A 20518-nucleotide genomic window follows, 5' to 3' on the forward strand; every position below is an offset into this window, starting at 1 on the left:
CATAGTAGAGCTTGCAGGTTTCTTACTAGGTGTGTCCATTTTCTTTCTTTGGGGCATCAATTAATGATAATTATGCTTCACTATTCCCTTTGAATCACTCCAAACTAATTTTTCAAACAAAATCTATGCAAATTTTAAAAACTACACACCTTTTGTTTTTTCTTTGTGGGATCTCGATATTGAATCTATTGTATCTATGTAATTTATGATCTACAAGCTATGAAATTTCATTATATGGTAGCCCTCTGAGTCCTCTTTATAACCCCACAAGTCTAATTGAGATTGGATTCTCCAAGAAAGAGTTATGCCCAATCTCCCACGATGACATGATTATAGATTGGTTCATTAGAGCGAAGTTTTCTGAAGTGCCACGTGTCACTTTTCCCACCTTCGACCTTGCATATGGTACCCAACAAACTAAATTCCATCCTCTTTCTGCAAATTTTTACGCAATTTGAATTCGATGTTCAGAGATAAAGTTATGATGATTTTCCCTAGGTCACTTGTTTGAGATGGAATTTGGGTGCCTATAAAAACCCTAACTTCCTTGGATCATATCTCTGAAAATATAACAAACCAAGATCTGAAATTCATACACGAGGTTCACCAATATTTTGGATCCATTGGATTTTAATTTCAGCTTCTGAAGATGCGTAGAAACAATGTTATAGTGAAAATTCCATTATGACCTGTTTGCAACAGCGAAACCCTAGAATCCAAAGCTCTGATACCAAATGTTATGCAACCAACTCACAAAATAGAAGAATAAATAGATCAACGACTTCAAAATTAGCCTCTTCGAGGGGAAACCTCATTTAAATTACACAAATGAATAATTCTTGGATGATTCAAATGATAAATTGTTAGCTCGGAAATTGGCTTATCAAATAACAGTGGAAGGGACATCCAGAACCCTTAAGGATTCAAAGAAACACATGTGGCCAATCTTCCCCTTACGATGCAGCATTTTCACTCTACATGATTACAAGCATGTAGAGAAAGAGATAGAAAAGATGCAAATGTTGAATCTTGCCACAATTCCTAACAGGCAATATGATCCAAGACATGTTGCTTATAAGGTCACATCTCAAGCCAAACTTGCTAAATTTGATCATGAAGCGGATGAATTCGATGATTTATTTGCCTCATTTAAATCATTATTTCAAGTTAAAGGATTGGCTAGAATCAGGTATCAAGATGAAGGGCTAGAAACGTTTAATAGGCTTAGAGACCAGAGGTTGCAAACTCTGCCTTTAGACCTATTAGCCACAACCCATACAGTTCAGCCATCCAGTCAAACTGAACAAACGACTAATGATAAGACTCCTGTAGTGGAAAAGATCTCTGAGAAAGAAAAAACGCCAGAGCAAGAACAGGAACAGGGAAAAGGCAGTGAACTCATTGATTCAGACATTCATATTAACCCCAAACTACTCAAAGAATGGCAATAGTTCGACTCAATCATAAGCAATACCGAGAGCCTACAGGGATTTAGCACACCTGAAGTAACAACTGGTCAGAAGACAACAACTAATACAGTTTCGAATGAAGGAACTAGCGGTCCACCCATGACTCAAAAGGATGTAGAGATGATTCCAGAGAACCCATCTGATGAAAGTGTTCTACATGTAGAAGAAATACTACCCTTGGATGTCTTCTATAGCCCTAAGCATAGGGCTGTAATAAAGAGACAAAGGAAAAAGAGAAAACTTGATCAATCTTCTCTTTTGCCTGCACAGATGGAGATAACTAATGTGGTATGGAGAGAGGAAGTCAACCCTTTCAAAGATCTTACTAAACTCTCTCAGTATGCTGGAGCATACATAGCAGCTACTATGGACAAGGCATCGGAAGTCAGCAATTTTCTTAAAGAAAAGGATCAAGCAATCGTTTCACTAGAGACACAGGTACATGAGAAGCAGCAGAGGATAGAGCAGTTAGAGCAGCAATTAGCAGCACAGAAGCAGTCAAACGACCAATTAAACGAGCAATTGCTCAAAGAGAAATAGAGGATAGATCAACATGCAGTTCAGAAGCAAAAGGAACTATCTCAAGCATTGAACAAGCTGAAGTCAATGAATGAATAGTTGAGCAAATCAAAAGATGAACAGATCGCTCAACTGTCACTGCAAATAGAAAGGTTCAAAGGATTTCCTCAAGTGGAAGAATTCAAATCAGAGGCTCTCCAAATTACTAAAGCACTATCTAATCAGTTGAGCTTGTTATGTAATAATATCTCTCTTGTTCCTCCTTTATGTGAAATCTCCTCATCTATGATTGATAAATTAGTTGATGCAAGACAAAAATTAGAGCAAGCAGATGAAACATTAACAGAGTTTCTCTCTTGGCAAGAAACCAAGGAAGGACAAGCTGCAAATCTGCCCCAAATTCTGGAATCACACAAGGAAATCCTATTCCTTGAGTGGCAATCTCAACTGATGAAGGCAGAAAGGGCAACATCAAGATGTAGATCGGCGACTAGTAATCTGGTTGAATTGATTAATGATACTCTTTATTTGTCAAATTTAATTTCAGAATGTTCTCCAGGGAAACTGCCATCAGTGAAAGCATTGGAGCAGACATGGAAACAGGAATTGGAAAAGAGGGAAAGATTGATTGCGGGCATTCAAAATTTAACATGGGAAACCTTTTGGTTCTTCCTTATTAAACCATATAGTCAAAGGATAGCGATCAAATGTCTCACCGATGCAATCGGTTACATGATTCCCGAAATTACTGATGCCACATATACTGCCCAGTTACATTCGCGCATGAGTCATCCTCCAGAACTGCAACTGATGCTCGCCATATGCTAGCTCAAGCCACAAAGTAGCCAACCTAAACAATGAACCATTCTGACCGACTGCAAGCATGCTTATTTCGGGGAAATTCTCATATATTTGTGATTTGGTTATACCAGCACACAACATTTTTATTTCATAGTTTGTTAGTTTAGATAGTATTTATAGACCATTTCATGTTTTTAGAAAGGGTCCTTAAATTTTGTATTAAGACTTGGATCGGAAGCTGCACTATTATGCTTCCGATATATATTTTTTTATGAAATTGGACCTGAATTCCGAGTTTTAATGAAGAGTACTTTTGTGTGATATGCACTACTGCTTCTTATAAAAGTATTTCCAAGTTGAAAGGCGGAATCTGAATGCGATTGATATCGGAGGGGATTCAAATTACATATGGTACTACTATCTATGTTTTTGCTTCATTCTTTTATATGAATCAACGTTTATTCATTTTTCTATTATTGATGTATGTATAAGCTCTTACAACAATCTCTTTTACTTATCACTATTGAATGTTCAAGAGTTGTTATTTTTCATCTATATATGTGTCAATGATATATAAATATCAGTGCAATAATGTTTTAATTATTACTTTTTTCAACTACTTGAACAAAGTAATTATCATATGAATAAATATTTTTGTTTAAAAGTAGAAGTCATCTATATGCCTACTTTTCAATAAGAACCATTAAGAATTGCACTAAGACAAAGACTTCCCGGGATAGATTAGTTAATTATATTATTGCATTTTAGAATAAATCTTTCACCATTTTCCATTAGATATAAGTAAATCAATCACTTATCCATTCCATTCATAAATCATTGGGAAACTGGTCCCATTATCCCCAGTCGGAGCCACCACACCAAACGTAAAAGGAGCTGCCTTTAAGGTCCAGACCGGGTGGTTTTCCTCGATGTCGATGCAGCGATTTTCGAGGCATCAACACAACTATGTATGGATCTCAGCATGTTTTTACTTGTATATGAATGGATAATGTGTCTATGGCCTAATAGATGATAGGGTAGAAAATGACATGAGGAAACAATGCTTTATGGCAATTGTCGGATAAGTATGAGATCCCTACACTTAATTCTGTTATTGACAACTGTAGGTTACATTTTGATGATATTGTTTATGAAATGCTTGTCATGGCTAGTAGGGGTTTGGTTAAGGTCTTGATTAACTTATTTATTTTGCATCATTGTTTCCCTATACTTTTACTGATTTTAAGCTATCACTCCATTATGGGCAGTGACCTGGGCTATGGGCCTGAAAATGTGGCTTAAATCCTAGGGTCACTGGCACAGAAATGGTAATTTTAGTCTCTGGTCACTGGCAGGCAAGACTATGAGAGTGACTTTGGGTTTATGGTCGCTCCCTTGCCTATAGCATGAGAGAGAATGAGTCCTAAGAGATCTAGAACATCAGTGGGACCTAGGGATAGGCTGTTTGAGTAGATGACATGTCTCCTGAGGATTCTGAAGCTGATGTTGCATGACTATGTGTGATGTTTCTGTTGATTCCACTTCCTTAAGGTCACATAGGAGGTCAAATGTAATCATAGTAGCCTCTAGTCTCATGTTTACCCCAGTTGGCATGGTTACTTAGGTAGATGTGGGAGGAGAATGTTACAACCTAGTTAAGTTGTCCAACCCATGATGAAACCACCTGCCAATTACATATAAGATCCAATGCACTTCTACACCATCAAGTACAATAATTCAATAGTGCATCTAAGTGAACCAAGCTTGTTAATCAAGGGCACATTAAGACTTCATAATGTGTTTCCCTTTGAAATTTGGTGCTTTAAGCTTGTAATAGTGTTACCTCCCTAGGTAGGAGTGACTAATAAAAAAGCCTATTAGGTGTTCACAACCCCTAAGAGGAAATACAGGTCCAAGGTACATCCTTCAATTGATAGGGGTCATGTGAATAATAATGAGATGGATATGGACACAGGGGTCTCAAAGCTAAATTCCATTGGTTCAATGATAGTAATGATGAGGGATATCCACATATTTAGGTGTATAGATATAAGAGGGGGAAATTGTGGATACATGAGTTACCCTGAGCTTTATTTTTCCATACTTCTTCATTTGTCTTTTTTCTTTGTATTACTGCTTGGGTCTCTAGGAGATGAGAGCATGTTGTGTATGATATAAGAAATTATTACCCCCTTAAGGTGGGACAGTTCATCGCCCACCAAGTATTGGGACGTGCGTGGCTTTTTGAATGATTTGGGTGCACCCATGGGGCCTTAGTAACCAAGGTGATGGCCATAATTATAAGGGATATAGATCATGTTTGGTTTTTTCCCACATGTTATTCTATTATCCCAACCATATTTTGCATTTTATAATATTATTTTCTTTTGTTTCTTGCTTGTGGCTATAATATGCTTTTAACATTATTTTAGTTGCATCAACCTCCAGGGAAACATTTCAAGGCCTGACCCAAACATGTGGACAAGGGGAGGGGTTGTACCAGTTCCTTGTGGAATAAGAGAGGGAAGATGATGAAATAGGTTTGTAAAATGCAGAGGGGAGTGAAAATTGTGAAATGGGAAAACAACACTGCCCTTCCTGAAGCTATAAGCTAATAGGGTAGATCCCACATGAATAGGATTGAGGATTAACCCCCCATTTAGGGTGAGGAAGCAAGACTACAGTCAAAGCCCTTCCTTCTTACAAGTCACCCAACAATCCATGCCCAATATGCGCCCATGTAAAAACAAGCATAAACACTTAATTTCACAATAAAAAACATACCTTTAGGATTGGATTTTCCACCTTCAAACATATGCTCTCGATAGATGGGAAAGGGGACACACGATTGACTCAGGGAGAAACTATTAGATGGAAAAATATACTGACTACACTGGTAGCTATCAGGGATTGTTGGATGCCGACTGAAGACAAATCTAGGAGAAAAATTCTCCTATGGGGTCACCCACTTTTGGTGGGTAACCAACACCAACTTGTATATTTGCATTTTTACTCCTATCTAAAATTGCATTCACAATAACTCTTATGATTATTGGGTAGATACTCACACACTTCAACAACTATAGCCTAACAGCAAGTTGGTTAAATTCATGAAAAAGAATGGTTCACTACAAATAGGTTAACAACAAATGCAAACAAAACAAAACAAAATATTTCTCATTGATATCATGAACACAATATCCTTCAGTATTACTATCATATCATTCATATTTTGAAGAAAATATAATTTATATTTTGAAACACAATGAAACATTTAATGAACTTCTCATGATGCATCCATGAGCCAAAATGTGTGCAGATTAGGGAATATCGTTTGCATTTCTAGCTCTTATTTCAACTCTCACACTTAGATCAGACTTGCCACTTTTGCAGAACACATATCTACTGCATCAAGGCGAGTTGTTTTCTTCATATGGATGTCTAAATTAAATAGAAAAAACCATTACCTTAATATTGTGTGTTAGCCCTCTATCAGACGTTGTTGTTATAGATAAATACAAGCCAATTGAGTTATGGTCATAATTATTTGAATTTGAGTTAGTGCAGTCCTAATGGGGTATAGGAGGTCTGATATGGAAACGAGAATGGTTGATAATGGTGATGTGAAGCAACCATTGTTGCAACATGTGACTCAAAATGGTAGCAATACAAGCGATAAGGATTTTTATGCTTAGAGTTTGTAGAGTAGTGTTGTAATTGTTGTTCTTTGTACTGCAGTTGTGGCCTTGAGGCCTCTATAATATGAGTTCTATGTAAGCTTGTTGAACCAACGTATATATATATATATGTATGTATGTATGTATGTATGTATGTATTACATACATACATACATATATATATATATATATATATATGGCAATCTAGGATCTGTTGGTCTTGGAGGAATCTTTCGTGACAACCATGGGAAACCAGTGTGTCTATTCACAGATAGTATGGGACATTTAAATAATAAAGTAGCTGAATTTGCAGCTCTAAATATTGGCTTTTTTATCGCATTGTCGCAAGGATTCTCAAGCTGATTGTCTCAAGGATTCTCATCTAGTCATCTCATTAGTAAAGAAATTGATCAATGGAGCTTCTCCAGAAAAAAAAAAAAAAAAAAATTCCACAACTAGAGATTAGAAAAATATGTCACACATATTAACCATATGATCCATATGATTCTAGTCGTTATTCCATCTCATGCTAGGGGAAAAAATCAATAAGGTAACATACCTTCTGGCCAACATGGGATGCAATGACATTCACCTTCATCATTGGGCAAGCTGGAACAATAACTTTTGGGAGGACTAGAGACCAATACTTATCAAGATGATAAACAAAGTTCAAGAAACCCCACTAGGGATGGAAGAACATGAAGAACCAACAAGGATTGAGACGCACCTTTGCAACAAACCAAATCTTGTACCTCCAGTCAATCTAGCCATCCCAGGCATATTGATATTTCCACACCCGCTTGATGGTTTCAACAAACTTATGGTTTTTCTACTTCACTTGGAATTTACCAACGTTGTGGCACTATTGCATAATGAAGTCTTGCTTAGTAGATATTTTTGTATATATCTTGTTAATATATAGACATTTGAAATAAAAAGCATCAACTTTTATTGTTAATCTAATTTCCAATATAATAAACCACAACAATTTTTTTAATGTTATATAATCTAAATAAATAAATAAAATATTTAAACAAAATGATCATGACCATAAACTCTCTTTTTTTGAAATTTCATTTACCATTACTATTGTTTTGGGGTTTTTTATAATTTTATTTATTAATTTTTAATTTAATTTAAAAATTTCCATTACATGGTTTTTTTTTTTTTTTAAATGATCTTATCTTCTTTTCTGGGTTCTTCCGTCTATAATTTTTGATCTATCGTGTCCAATAACTCTCACTTATTAACTAAAAAACATGTTATAACTATAAAGTCAACATTTCATCTTATAATTAGTGGACAAGAATGTATCATTAAAAAAATCAATTAATTTTAAAAACTGGGTTCATAATAAAAAATCTATAATATTAACTATTAAAATTATAATATTCTTCAGTTTCTTAATTTGGCTATAAAGCATGGCTTCCCTAAGTTTTGGACACAAAGCTTTATTGTGCCTATCTTAAAAAAAAGAGACAAAAGTGTTCCCTCTACCTACATGACCATTATGATTAGCCACATCCTAGCCAAGCTTTATGGGCTCATTCTAGAAAAAAAACTTAGCCTTTGGCTTGAGAACCAGGGTAAAAGAGCTAATGGGCAAGTTCGTTTTAGGAAACATCACTCGACCATTGACCACCTTGTCACCCTTAGGATCATCGCAGAGGAAAGCCACAATAGTAAAACCAACCTCTTCTATTGTTTTGTAGACTTTAGAAAAGCTTTCGAAACTGTCCCCTGAGATAAGCTCTGGGAGAAGCTTGAAGAGATCATGGTTTCTCCTGAATTGAGGACTATTGTGATTTGCCTCTACGATACTGTCATTTCCAAGCTTAAGACCAACGAAGGGTGGTCTAAAGATATTAAATGTAATATCAAGGTTAAGCAAGGTTGTCCCCTTTCCCCTACCCTTTTTGGTATTTACATCAATAAACTAGAGGAGTGTTTGGAAACTGCGCGCTGCAAAGGCATCGAGCTTGCTGGTATTATCATTACTCTTTTCCTTTATGCTGATGATATCGTTCTTCTTGCTAGGAGCCATGATGACCTAGAGAAGCAACTTAAGACTCTTCATGTCTACTGCTCCAAGATGGGTATGATAGTTAATACCGACAAGACTAAAGCCATGATCATTAAATCCAAAAATATCACCCATGATAGTTTCATCTATGATAACCATTGTCTTGAGCAAGTTTCTTCTTATAAATATTTGGGTATTGACTTTCCTCATCAGCTCAACTGGAATTATAACATCAAGAAAAGAATTATTGGAGGTTGGAAAACTTATTATGAGCTTGAAAACAATTGTAAGTCAGTCGATCTTTACATTTGGAGTAAAAAAAGGTTCCTCTTTGAGACTCGTCACCCTTGTTATCTTATACAGATGTGAAGTTTGGGGGTGCAGTATATCTAGGGAGTCGTGGAGAAAGATTGAGATGATCCAAAAGCGATTCATACCCTATAAGCTCAAGATCAAGGGAAATACTCCCTATCCTATCCTCTTGATCGAAGTTGGTTTGTCCCCCATTGAAAGTGCGGCTATGTTTAGATATCTGATGTATAAGAAGAAGCTTCATAATATGGAATCTAAGAGGCTCCCAAAAATTGCTTCTAACTTTAGTCAAAACCCCCACCTGCACCTCAAGCGCGGGCGCGAGTGGCATTATGATGCTCAATCTTGGCTCAACCTTTGGGGGATTAAGGAGGAGATCATCATGGGAAGCAAGGACAATATCAAAGATACTGTTACCTCCAGTTTTAAGGACAAGATGTGAGATGCTAAGGACTTGGAGGGTAAAAGGAAGATAAGGTACTATAAGGAGGTGATCAACCCCACCCTTGATAACTAGAATTATCTCTCTCTATTGACTAGCACTAAGAAGAAAATGAACATCGCTAGAATTAGAACTAACTCTCATGAGCTTCGGAGTGAGACCGAGCGGTGGTCTACTCCCAAGACTCCCTGGGACGATAGAATTTGTCATATTTGTGACACTAAGAAGGTGGAAGATGAAAAACACTTCCTTTTAGACTGCCTGGCTCTTGCCCACATCGCTCTCAATTCCCTATCATCAACCACACCTCCAATATTCTTGACTTATTAAGCCAACTCAACTATAGCGAGCTTCGAACGCTTCTTTCCCGGCTCCTTGATCACAGAGACAAGATCTTGAAGAATGAAAATTAGAGTCTCTTTTCTTGAGGTCGGATAGACCACATTGGTCTTAGTTGACGTTAATCATCATCATTAAATATTAATATATATTTTTGAAATTGTAATTTAATAATTTAATAATTTTTTTTTTTAATTAAAATGAAAATGCTCATAATTATATATTATATATTGATATATTTTTTCAAAATTTTAATTTAAAATTTAATAAAAAAAATATTTTATTTTTATTTTTAAGTAAAATAAAAATGATCATAATTATATATTAAATATTAATATATATTTTTGAAATTGGATCTCGGAGGTATGGAAGCCTGTCATTTCTGATGAAATTAATATCTACCCCTGTGCTAAGGGTTTCTTTATAGTAGATTTTGAAAATATTGAAAGCAGACAATGTATTCTAGATTCCGGCCCTTGGTTTTGGGAAAAATCAGGCCTATTTATGAAGCCATGAAACCCATCATTCGATCCCTCTACAGCAATCATAACCTCAGCACCAGTTTGGGTGAGATTGCCAAGCCTACCCTTGCATCTATGGAATCTCTCCTCACTAAAAGCCATCGGAAATGCAATTGGGAAATTTTACTGCAGGTGCCTAGAAACAGAGGAATATGCTAGAACCACCTATGCACGCATCTGTGTGGAAATGGACTTCAGCATCGGATTCCCAGCTGAAATAAACCTAACAAGTAAAGACTGTGTGGAACCAGAAACTCGATTATGAAAGTGTCCTCTTCAGATGTCGATCCTGCTTTGAGACAGACCATCTAGCCAAAAATTGCCCAAAAGCCTCCGAGAAAAATTTTGCTAGAAAAACCACCACAGATCTACATGGTGGGAAGTAGCACAAAAAGAACACTACATTGTCATCGAAGAAGAATACTCTAGAGAAAACTCTGAATCACAAGAAATCGGGCAAGAAAGAAACAACTCTCAAGACAAGCAAGGAGAAAGCCCTTCCCAACAAATCAACAGTTATGCGGATTCGAATACCGCACAAAATAAATCTTCATTTAACAGTGATGAAGATCTCCTAGACCAAACTTCTTCTCCGACTATCTTCAAAAGAACGAACACAATAGATCGCGAAGCTAAGACACCAATGTCCCAAGAACCAAAAGAGATGAAGGAGATGCAAGATAAAGAAAGTTGGAAGACCATAGAAAAAAAAGAAAGCTACAACACCAATCTCGCCAAGAAAGACGAGGAGCCAGATAATTAAAAACTAAGAAAATTATAGGTCCGATAGACCAATTTGGTCTCAGTGGACGTTAACCACCACCACCATCGTCATCATCATATATATATATATATATAATTAAAATGAAAATGATCATAATTATATATGTCTTTATCATTTTTATTTTATCTATAATTATTATTTTATATTTCTATTATTTATATTTTAAATTTTATTTATTAATTAACCGTAAAAATTATAAAATCAATCATTTAAATATTATATCCTAGAAAATGGCTCTTACTCTCCACTATTCATAAAATTTAAACTAATAAACTAATAAAAACTAAACCCACTACAAACCATCTAAATCTTACCATAAACTTATTTATTATAAAATTGGAAAAGAGATTCCACATTAAACTAGTTGTATTCTTCCATTTTAATTTTTATTATCCAATTTTAAACTTCTATTTACTTAAAAAAACTACATCAATAATCTTGTACTTAAATTCCGCACTATCCAATTTCAAACTTGTAAAAATTAACTACATAACAATCTTCCTACTTAAATTTTAAATTCCGCACTATCCAATTTCAAACTTGTAAAAATTGACTACATTAATAATCTTCCTACTTCAATTTTGTGGAAGACTTGCATAATAGCTAGTGAACACTATCCTTGTTATTAAATTTGTATATTTACATTTACTCTTAAATTTATACGGACAATTAAACTTGCATAAAAATGGATAACACCAGGAATATCCACTTAAATTTTGTGAAAGACTTGGATAAAAATGGATAACATTAGGAATATCCACTTAAATTATGTGAAACACTGGCATAAATGTTGATGAATACTAACTTTGTTAATTCTGTATAATTTATGTAAAACAATTGCATAAATTATATTATAGGGTATATCTAAATTATAATTTGTAGTCTGGCTATTTTTTCTTAAAAAATTATGATACAGGAGTGTTTGAATTTAGTTTAAAAAAAAAATTGACTAAATTATTTTCTTTTAAAAAAATTTGAAATTGAGAGTGTTTGAATTTATTTTTCTCCGAAGAAATCTGATGAATCTTGTAATGATTTAACACAAATAAAAACTTTCTACTCAAACTCTTGAAATTATAACTCAGATTTCCAAAAATTTAAACTAGATTTTATCAAAATCCTACCCATTTCCATTATTTATGGAGCAAATTTGAAGCCTCATTACCCTAAAGAATGTGACTGGCACACAAGTGACACAAGAAGAGCCAACATGAGAAAGAACACAAGAAGAGCCAACATGAAAAAGAGGTTTCACTACAGTACAGTAAGATAGTAGCAAATGAAATGAAATTTTAACGTCCGTTTAGACTAAATATAGTCTATAGGACCACTAGCCTCCCTTCCCTGCTTTTTGTTTTTACAATTTAATAGCCTTATTATTCAGATTTACTAGCAGGTAACAACAACAACAACAAAAGTATGAATTTCTCTTTGATGTGGGCATCAAGCACACAAAATCCTCCAGTAACGCTGCCATAACCTGCTCATATTCTCAAGAAATTCTGAATTTAGATTTTGCAACACTTTGACACATTTAATGGGCTTCTCATGGTACATCCATGAGACAAAACGTATGCAAATCAGGGAATATATTCTGCAAGACTAAATTTCTAGCTCTTATTTAAGCTCAAATACTTAAATCAGAATTCATATATCTGCTGAATCACCGTGTTTTCTTTCTTCATCTGGAGGTCTGAATTCAATAGAAAAAACTATCACCTGAATATTGTGTGTTAGCCCTTTATTTGATGTTGCTGTTATAGATAAATAAAAGCCAATTGAGTTATGTTCAGAATTCCTTGAATTTGAGTCAGTGCAGTCCTAATGGGGCTAATGGGACACAAGAGGTCTGATTTGGACACCGGAGCGCTTGATAATGGTGATGTGAAGCAGCCATTGTTGCAACATGTGATTAAGAACAGTAGAAATAAAAGCGACAAGGATTTTTGTGCTCAGAGTGTGCAGGGGAGTACTGCAACTGTTGTTTTCTGTACTGCAGTTGTGGCTTTGGGGCCTCTACAATATGGGTTCTGTGTAAGTTTGGTGAATCAGAGAATATATATATAGAGAGAGAGATCATTTTGTAGATTCGGATTACAATGGAATTCTTAGTATGATCAGGTAGTGATGTATGCTTTTGTGCATTCTCATCTTGCTGTCCCTGGCATGAAAGCTTCAACATATATCCAAGTCTGTCATGAAAATTATGAATGCTTTAGAATATTTATCTCTGATACCCATTACCCATGTTACTGATCCTGCCTTCATTTCAATCCTGCGTTAGACTTGTGTCATTAAGATTCTATATACCCAAGTGCCCTTATGGCTACTTCAAAGTTGCTAACGAGCCCATGGTAATGGAACCTTAGTCTATGCTGTGAAAGTCTTTGATTTTTAAGTCTGTTGGCCCTTTTTTTTTGTGTGTGTGGTTTGGAGGATGGAGTTCGTAATAAACTCAAAAGCTTCAATCATCCTTGATTTATTTTCATCTTTAATTGCTAAAATATAGTTGTTCCATGTTGTTTGATATGTATGTGGAGATATTCCTGGTTGTATACTCACTGCAGTGGTCATTCTTATGAAATTGAACGCATACGTATGATGGGTAGAATTATTGATGGCAGTCATCCTGTTGCAGAACGGATATTCATCCCCAACTCAGACTGAGATAATGAACAGTCTAGACCTGACTGTCGCTCAGGTATCTTATTTGATCCTTCTAAATTTGATAGGTAGACTACTTTATTAGGGCTACACAACAAGGTTTGACAAGTGAAAAATCCTATTTTTCATGGACATAAGAAAAAGCAATCTGAAGCTAAATTTTTCTGACAGTTCTCTTTATTTGGATCATTATCAAATGTGGGTGCAATGGCGGGAGCGATTGTCAGTGGAAAAATTGCTGACTTCATAGGACGAAAAGGGGTTAGTTCCTTTTGGATCAGGAACACAAATTTCAATTTTTGGTTTTTTAAATTTAATATTAGTAACTTCCAATATATTCATCAACATTCAAGATTTGATTTGATGGTCCTGTTAACCGGGAAATGCAGGCATTAATAGTGGCTGCAATCCCAAATATTATTGGATGGGTTGCGATCGCTTTTGCACAGGCAAGTTGTTTAAGATGGGCATGATTGATAAAATGAATTATCTAATTTTCAATGAATTGAGATGAGATACAAAGTACGATTCCAAAATATTGTTAAACGGTTTGAAAGAAACCAATTGTTGTAAGGATAATGCTTGCATGATGATATTCCTGGTTGGATCCATTCCTGGTGTGTATGTGGTAAGTTGCACTGTATGCATGTCTGTTGGGCTGTCTGTCCACTGTTGACTGGATTGACATGACAGTTAGGTCGTTGCTAGATTAATAACATCATGAATCGTGTACCTAGAATGTCATTGAGGAAATAGAAGGATTTATTGCTGCTATAGCTATTTCCTTTCTCCTTTGTACTCCTGATATGATGATTCTCTATGTATGCTTGTGCATAGTCTGATTGAAGTACATGAAGGTATATGAAATTATGAATGCTCAATTTGTAATGAAATATAGTGTTTTTGATTGAATGCTTGTATTTAAAATATAACATTGATTCAGTTTTGAATTGTACATAAAAGCTTGGACAAGAAATTGAAGAACAAAAAGTACAAAAGTGGAAAAATGAAGAAAAAACATACATATAGATGGTGGCTGAGAAGAATGTTGGAAAACTACCTAAGACACTATGTGAGGTGGAATACTCTCTCTTTAATGCAAACAACGATCTGGTTTTCATAAAGAGATGTGAAAAAGTTTTAGTAGTTCATAGTCATACAGAATTTCTCAAGGTACTTCAAAAGGGAGATTAAATGTCAGACTGGTTCCAGAGAATCTTGGAGGAATTTTATGAGCAGCACTTTGTTGATACTGGAACCTTGATTGAAAGCATGAAGTCTCAATTCAATACTGAGTTGCTGAGTAATTCTTCTGCATGGTACAAACATTGTTACTTTCTTTTCCTGATGGAAAACAGTATTTTCGATGTTCTTATTAGAGGATATAGTTAATGGTCATATCTAGCATGTGCAAGTTAGAAAGTAAATTATGGAATGAAGTTAACTTATGACTTTAGCTTAGCTTAGACTTTTCGACTAGCCACTAGTTAAGTGGAGTAGGAACAATCACCTTTTCATGTATTCTCATATAAGCTTCATTTCGGAAAACTTATTCAAGGTCAATTCATATGGTTCTCTCTATCAGTTGCTGCTCTACAATTTCTGCTATTATTATCTAACATGGTATCACAGCCATGATAATGATTGGCATCCATGACACAATGAAGGTCCAACAAGTGAGAGTGAAGAATTGCAGTAGTATATGTGTTGGTTTTTGTAGCATCGAAGATTTTCTAGTCTCGAAATTTTGTGGAGAGACTATAATACATGAGATCTTCAAAACCCAGAAATCGTTTTTGGAAATTCCACCTAGAGATGGCTGAAATTAGCCGATTTTTAAATATTTCCTAAGTCTAAATTTAGGGAATATGGTTAATTAATCAACATTAATTGAGATAAGGTGTGAATCATCTAGAAACTCACACAGATCGACAAGGAAATAATCTGGCGCTTGATTGTTCTAATCTTGGCCGTTGGTGCTCCAACAGAGGATTATAAGAAGTCGATGGGTAGATGGAGAATACACTTGTGAAAACCACAGAGAGTTCGACTTTTCAAAGAGCCAACAATCCTGGAAGAGTTTGAACTTCAGGACGGAAGCAAAGATAGAGAGGGGCAAAGACAGTGAGGTTGAAGGAATTTTTCTAGATCTAGTGAAGTGCATTGTAGAGAGGTAGAAAGAGCCACAGTGAGACTTATTACCGCTCAAACTAGCAGGGAACCTAAGGGGAATCCCTAAAGGGAAAATGCCAGGCCAAGGGCAAAAAATGGAGTCTTAGCCCACTGTCACCTCAGCTAAGGCTCCCTTCTATTTACGGGCTATCACTAATGGGAGGAGACTCTATGTATGGAGTCACCAGTGAGTAACAAGTCAATGGATATGAGTGACCCAGACCCTTTTCGAGAAGGTTTTGAACAATGGGGCTTGCTTGCTTTCTAAGCAAGGAACCATGTGCTTCTAAGGAAAGGAGGAGGATTTTGGGGGTCAGGTGAATGAGATTAGATTTTGAAAGGAGTTTCCGACACCCTAAATCCTTGTTAGAATTGGTATCCCGAATGGTTCTTGAAGAATAGTCCTTTAAAGGAGTGGGCCACACGGGGCCAAGTGGACCTAGTCTAGGGTACGAGGAAAGTATGAAATAATCAATGATTTTCTTACCCTAGACAAGGTGGCAAGGATCAAAGAAAGTATTTGACTCAATGATGTTGTTTTGACCCTGGGAAGTGCTAGCCTTGGGGATGGCAGGGAAAGTTTTGGTCCCGGAGCTAGGGCTTGGATTTTCTCCCAACTCCACCATCAGAATGTCTTCAAATCTGGAGGAGGGCTAGAAGAGAGGCCAACGTAGGAGACCCTAGGAGATCGAACTTTTTCAGTGGCTAACTTGCTGGGAAATTGATGCCCTAGGCACCCCAATGTGGCTAGACTTGGGAGAAGGTGAAAGAGTAGGAGTTTTGGTGACCACCCTTGGTAGATCAGTGCCTTAGTACTTGGGAGAATGGATTCTATGTTGATTATGTGTAAGATTTCTTGGTTTCCAGTCAAGGAGGCCTCAAAATTACTTCACAAACCCTCTAGGTCAAGTGAAAGCAATCTTGCAGCTTTTATACTTCAAATGCACAAGAGGAATGGCTTGTCAAGGTCAAATTTTACCTCTAGGAGATTTCTCTCATACTACAAGGGCCAATGCATGGAGAGAACATTATGATAGAGACAATCACACAATATTAAGCAACAATTTGCATGCAACAATTAGCATTAAAACAACAAAAATCCCATCCAGCATATATGAAAAAGTAACCAGAATAGCATAAAAAATTTCGTACTTATAGTGCAATAGAGTATATCCAACCATTCACAAATGACAATAACAAAGCTCCAAGAGAAGATAAACCTATAACCATACATCAAAATTCATCCATAAATGCTCCAATTCATCGTCCAGCAAAAAGTGAGAAATTCTCTAAAGAAGAGAGAGATCCAATCCAAAGTGATGATCGGAAATGATCTCACATCACATGTATTTATACACATCTAAGGAGTTTGAATTAGCCTCCTTAGCCTACATAAGCCCCAAAAATAAAATAATGTGCTACTAATACAACCTGTTGGTGACAAGCCCACCAAACTAGCTCACAAATGAAAAAGTAAGCCTCTCAAGAGGTCAAAAAATAATCTATGCATGTCGTAGGGCCCTCTAAGAGGCCTAATGAGGTCCATGGGTGCCACAATGAAGCATAGGACTCTCATAAGTAGTGGAAAAGGGGTTGGCCCCTTGTAATAACCCATGGTGCTCCAAATGATTGTGGGGGCACACAAGTGTCCTCATGGGTCTCCAAACAAATCGAAGATGCATGTAGGTTGCCCTCAAGGGCTAGGATGATAATGTAGGAGATGCCACATCATCGTAGAAGTCCTGGATCATTTGCCAAGTGTATGGTGTAGATTTGGGGCCAGCTAGGCATGATGGATCAGGTGCATCCTCCTCGTCCAATAAGTGAACCACGAGCAATCTCTGAATGGTTGTGGGGATCCATGAAGTGCAATCTTCTGCTGTGGAGGCCCATGGCTCTCAACACCCACCCTATATGTGCCAATGTAGCCTTCTGGAGGATTAGGACCCCATATAGGGAGACCAAACCCCAAATGGAAATCATCTGCAATCCTGCATAAGATCCAATGCGTCCCCTAGGCTTCCAGTATAACAAGTCATTAGAGAAATCGAGTAAATGAGCTTACCTAATCATGGACCACAGGTGGGGACTTCATAATGGCCTGCCCTTCCATAATGGGCTTCGGGATGTGCCGATGTCTCCTAAACTCCTAATGGGGTTAGCCAAGTACACTATTAGGTGGTTTATGCTTCTAAAGGGGATAATATAGTCAAGGTACATTCGTCAAAAGGTGGTGGCATGTGGCAGATAGGTGAATGAATTAGGGAATGAGAAGGGGCAACCCTGAGTCACATGTTGGGGTACAAGGGTAGCTATGAAGAGGGAAGCCCACACTTGGGTTTATAATTTATAGGAGGGAGCAATCACGGTACATTAGGTTCCCTGACCTTGATTTTTCCACCCTTCTTTATATGCCTTTTGCCTTTTTATGATTTTCTTTAATTAATTGCTCGGGGCTCAAGGGGTTAGAGCATGATGTATAAGATATAGCAGTGAATTCCCCCTTTTAAGGTGGGGCGGTTCATCGCCCACCAGGGGTTGGGACAATCATGGGTTCCTATATGATGAAGAAGGCTCATAGAACTTGTTGGAACCAGGGTGATGGTCATTGATGATGGGTTAGAGCTCATGTATTGATTTTTGCCCACGTGCTAAATGTTTTTGTCTCGACCATCTTTTGCATTTTGTGGTGCTTTTCTTGTTGAATGTGGCCATATATGCTTTTAACTTTCTTTTTAGCTGCATCAACCTCCGGGCTTCATTCCAAGCCATGACCCAAGGTGTCGGCAAGGAGAAGGGGTGAGCTGACCCTATGTGGACCCAATGGAGGAATGTGGACCTAGGTGGGAGAAATGATGGAAGGGGTAATAATGGATGGAAAGAGGGATTATAAGCGGATAAAGGAGTGGTACCATGCAACCAAAATTGGGTTTTCCTATGAAATACCATCCCTAAAACCAAATGGCCAGTAAAAGAGATCCCACGGGACTAGAATCCACGGTTAATTCCTAAAAGAGGTCTAGGGGGCAAAAGCATAGACCTAGCCCATTCTCTTAGCCGAATCCCCCCATTAGTCCATGCCCAGAAGTGTCCATGATAAGCAAACTACAAAACTCGATTTCAAAATGACAAGGCATACCTTTAGGTTCGAGAGGCCCACATTCAAACATACAATCATGGAAGATGGGCAAGGGACCACATGGCTGGCTTAGGTGGCGAAGAAAAGGCACAATGAGCTTGTTGATGAATGTAAGGGGTTGTTGGTTGCTGGCTGAGGACCATCTTGGAGACAAATTTCCCCTAGGGATATTACCCACAAAATGGTGGGTAACACGGCTAGCGTAGGGGCTGCATAAAAACCTCTAGAGGCAATTCAAATTTGCTGGAGAGAAGTCGAATTTTAGTTCTAAAGTTCGGGAAAGGGTTCCAAAAGGTCGGAGAGAAAGTTTCTCAGCCAGTGGCAGACAGGACCGCTACAGGAGAAGCTGATTCAGGAAGAACGTAGAAAGGACTGAGCAAGGGTGACGCAGGCCTACGCAAAGGTTGTTTGGACGGATCACTTGGAGTTGCAGTGAGAACTTGGATTAGTGGGGGTGACGAAAACTCCTCACAATATTTTTGCCAAAAATTTCTCTGCAGGATTGCTAGTTTTCGGCATCTAGATTGTACTCAAAATTTTTTGCACCGGTTTTCCTAAGTTGGGTTTTTCCGGGGACATTTGTCTAGAAATAATTGTGCCAAATTTTATGTGTGCATGTGCTAGTATTTTTTCAGTTTCCAACACTATTTTCTTCCACAGTTTATTTGTGAAGGTTGCAGTGTGAATTATTTTATATTCGCCGTAGCAGATAAATTGTTAAATTAAATTAACAATTAGAAAAATAATTTCCAGTTGCTACAATAGGATTACAGATTTGAAATTTTCACATGGTATCAGAGTGTGATTGATCAGTAGGGAAGCTCAAAAGCGGAGAAGGGAATTTCGTTGTTCAGAGGGAGTAGCAAGCCGAAATTCTTAGAGGTTGCACAATACCCAGACAGGTAGTTCAAATTGCTAGGCAAGGGTTCGATTTTCAGTGGCAGGTTGGTGGAAAAATCAATTTGCCTAGAATATTGATTCTAGTAGTTAGACGGAGTAGTAGCAGCTCATATTTTCGCTAAGAAGATTCCTTGGTTGGATGCAGAGGATTTTGCAGTAGCAGAACAAACTTCGGGTGTAAGAGAAAAGCACATACAATAGAGGGAAAATTTATCTCAGGGGACTTAGAGTTTTAGAAGTTTTATTTTCCTAGTTGCAGGTGGCAATAGCAGCTAGCAGTATTGCGCATTCTAGAAGGGAGTGCGAATAGCAGAGCAGCAGCCAAGCAGAGGGAAAGAGGGAGTTTTTGACAATTTCAGAGATGACCACAACTGGGCTTAGAAATCAGGATAGGTTGGAGGGAGCCTCCAACTATGTCATCTGGAAAGCTAGGATGTCCTTCTTTCTAGATGAACATGGCCTGAAATCCCATATAGATAATGTGTTAGAAGTACCCCAGGACCCTATCAGCTGAAGGAGTACATAAGAGAAATGGCGAAGGCAAAGCGGATAATCTTGGATGGAGTCTGAGATCATTTAGTCTCACATATGTCTAGTCAGAACACGACCAAGAAGATGTGGGATAGTCATTCGACGCTATATCAAAGTTCTTCCGAGCAATAGAAGATGTTTCTCCAGGAGAAGCTGAGAAGCGTCGGGATGCAAAAGGTCGAGAGAATAGATGACTTCCTCACAAGGATTCAGGAGGTCCATGAT

General features: G+C 37.2%; 1 protein-coding gene across 7 annotated transcripts in view; it reads left to right on the forward strand.

The window, feature by feature from the left end:
- Window positions 1-12259: 12259 nt before the first annotated feature.
- The window catches only part of LOC149244923 (sugar transporter ERD6-like 6), a 166655-nt gene continuing 158396 nt past the window's right edge, over window positions 12260-20518 (forward strand). For 2 of the 7 annotated variants that reach the window (XM_089457605.1, XM_089457609.1), the window contains exons 1-4: window positions 12261-12921; window positions 13526-13588; window positions 13723-13812; window positions 13941-14000. In XM_089457605.1, coding sequence (XP_089313731.1) covers window positions 12712-12921; window positions 13526-13588; window positions 13723-13812; window positions 13941-14000 — 423 coding nt within the window. In that variant the 5' untranslated portion in view covers window positions 12261-12711. Of the gene's footprint in view, window positions 12922-12989; window positions 13009-13525; window positions 13589-13722; window positions 13813-13940; window positions 14001-20518 lie in introns of those variants that run through there. The other 5 variants (XM_089457607.1, XM_089457604.1, XM_089457610.1 and 2 more) reach the window with 5 other exon arrangements.

The sequence above is a fragment of the Pinus tabuliformis genome, chromosome 7 (assembly GCF_031772625.1).
Source record: "Pinus tabuliformis cultivar Carrire ecotype Pingquan chromosome 7, CPIR1, whole genome shotgun sequence".
Classification (NCBI taxonomy): Eukaryota; Viridiplantae; Streptophyta; class Pinopsida; order Pinales; family Pinaceae; genus Pinus; species Pinus tabuliformis.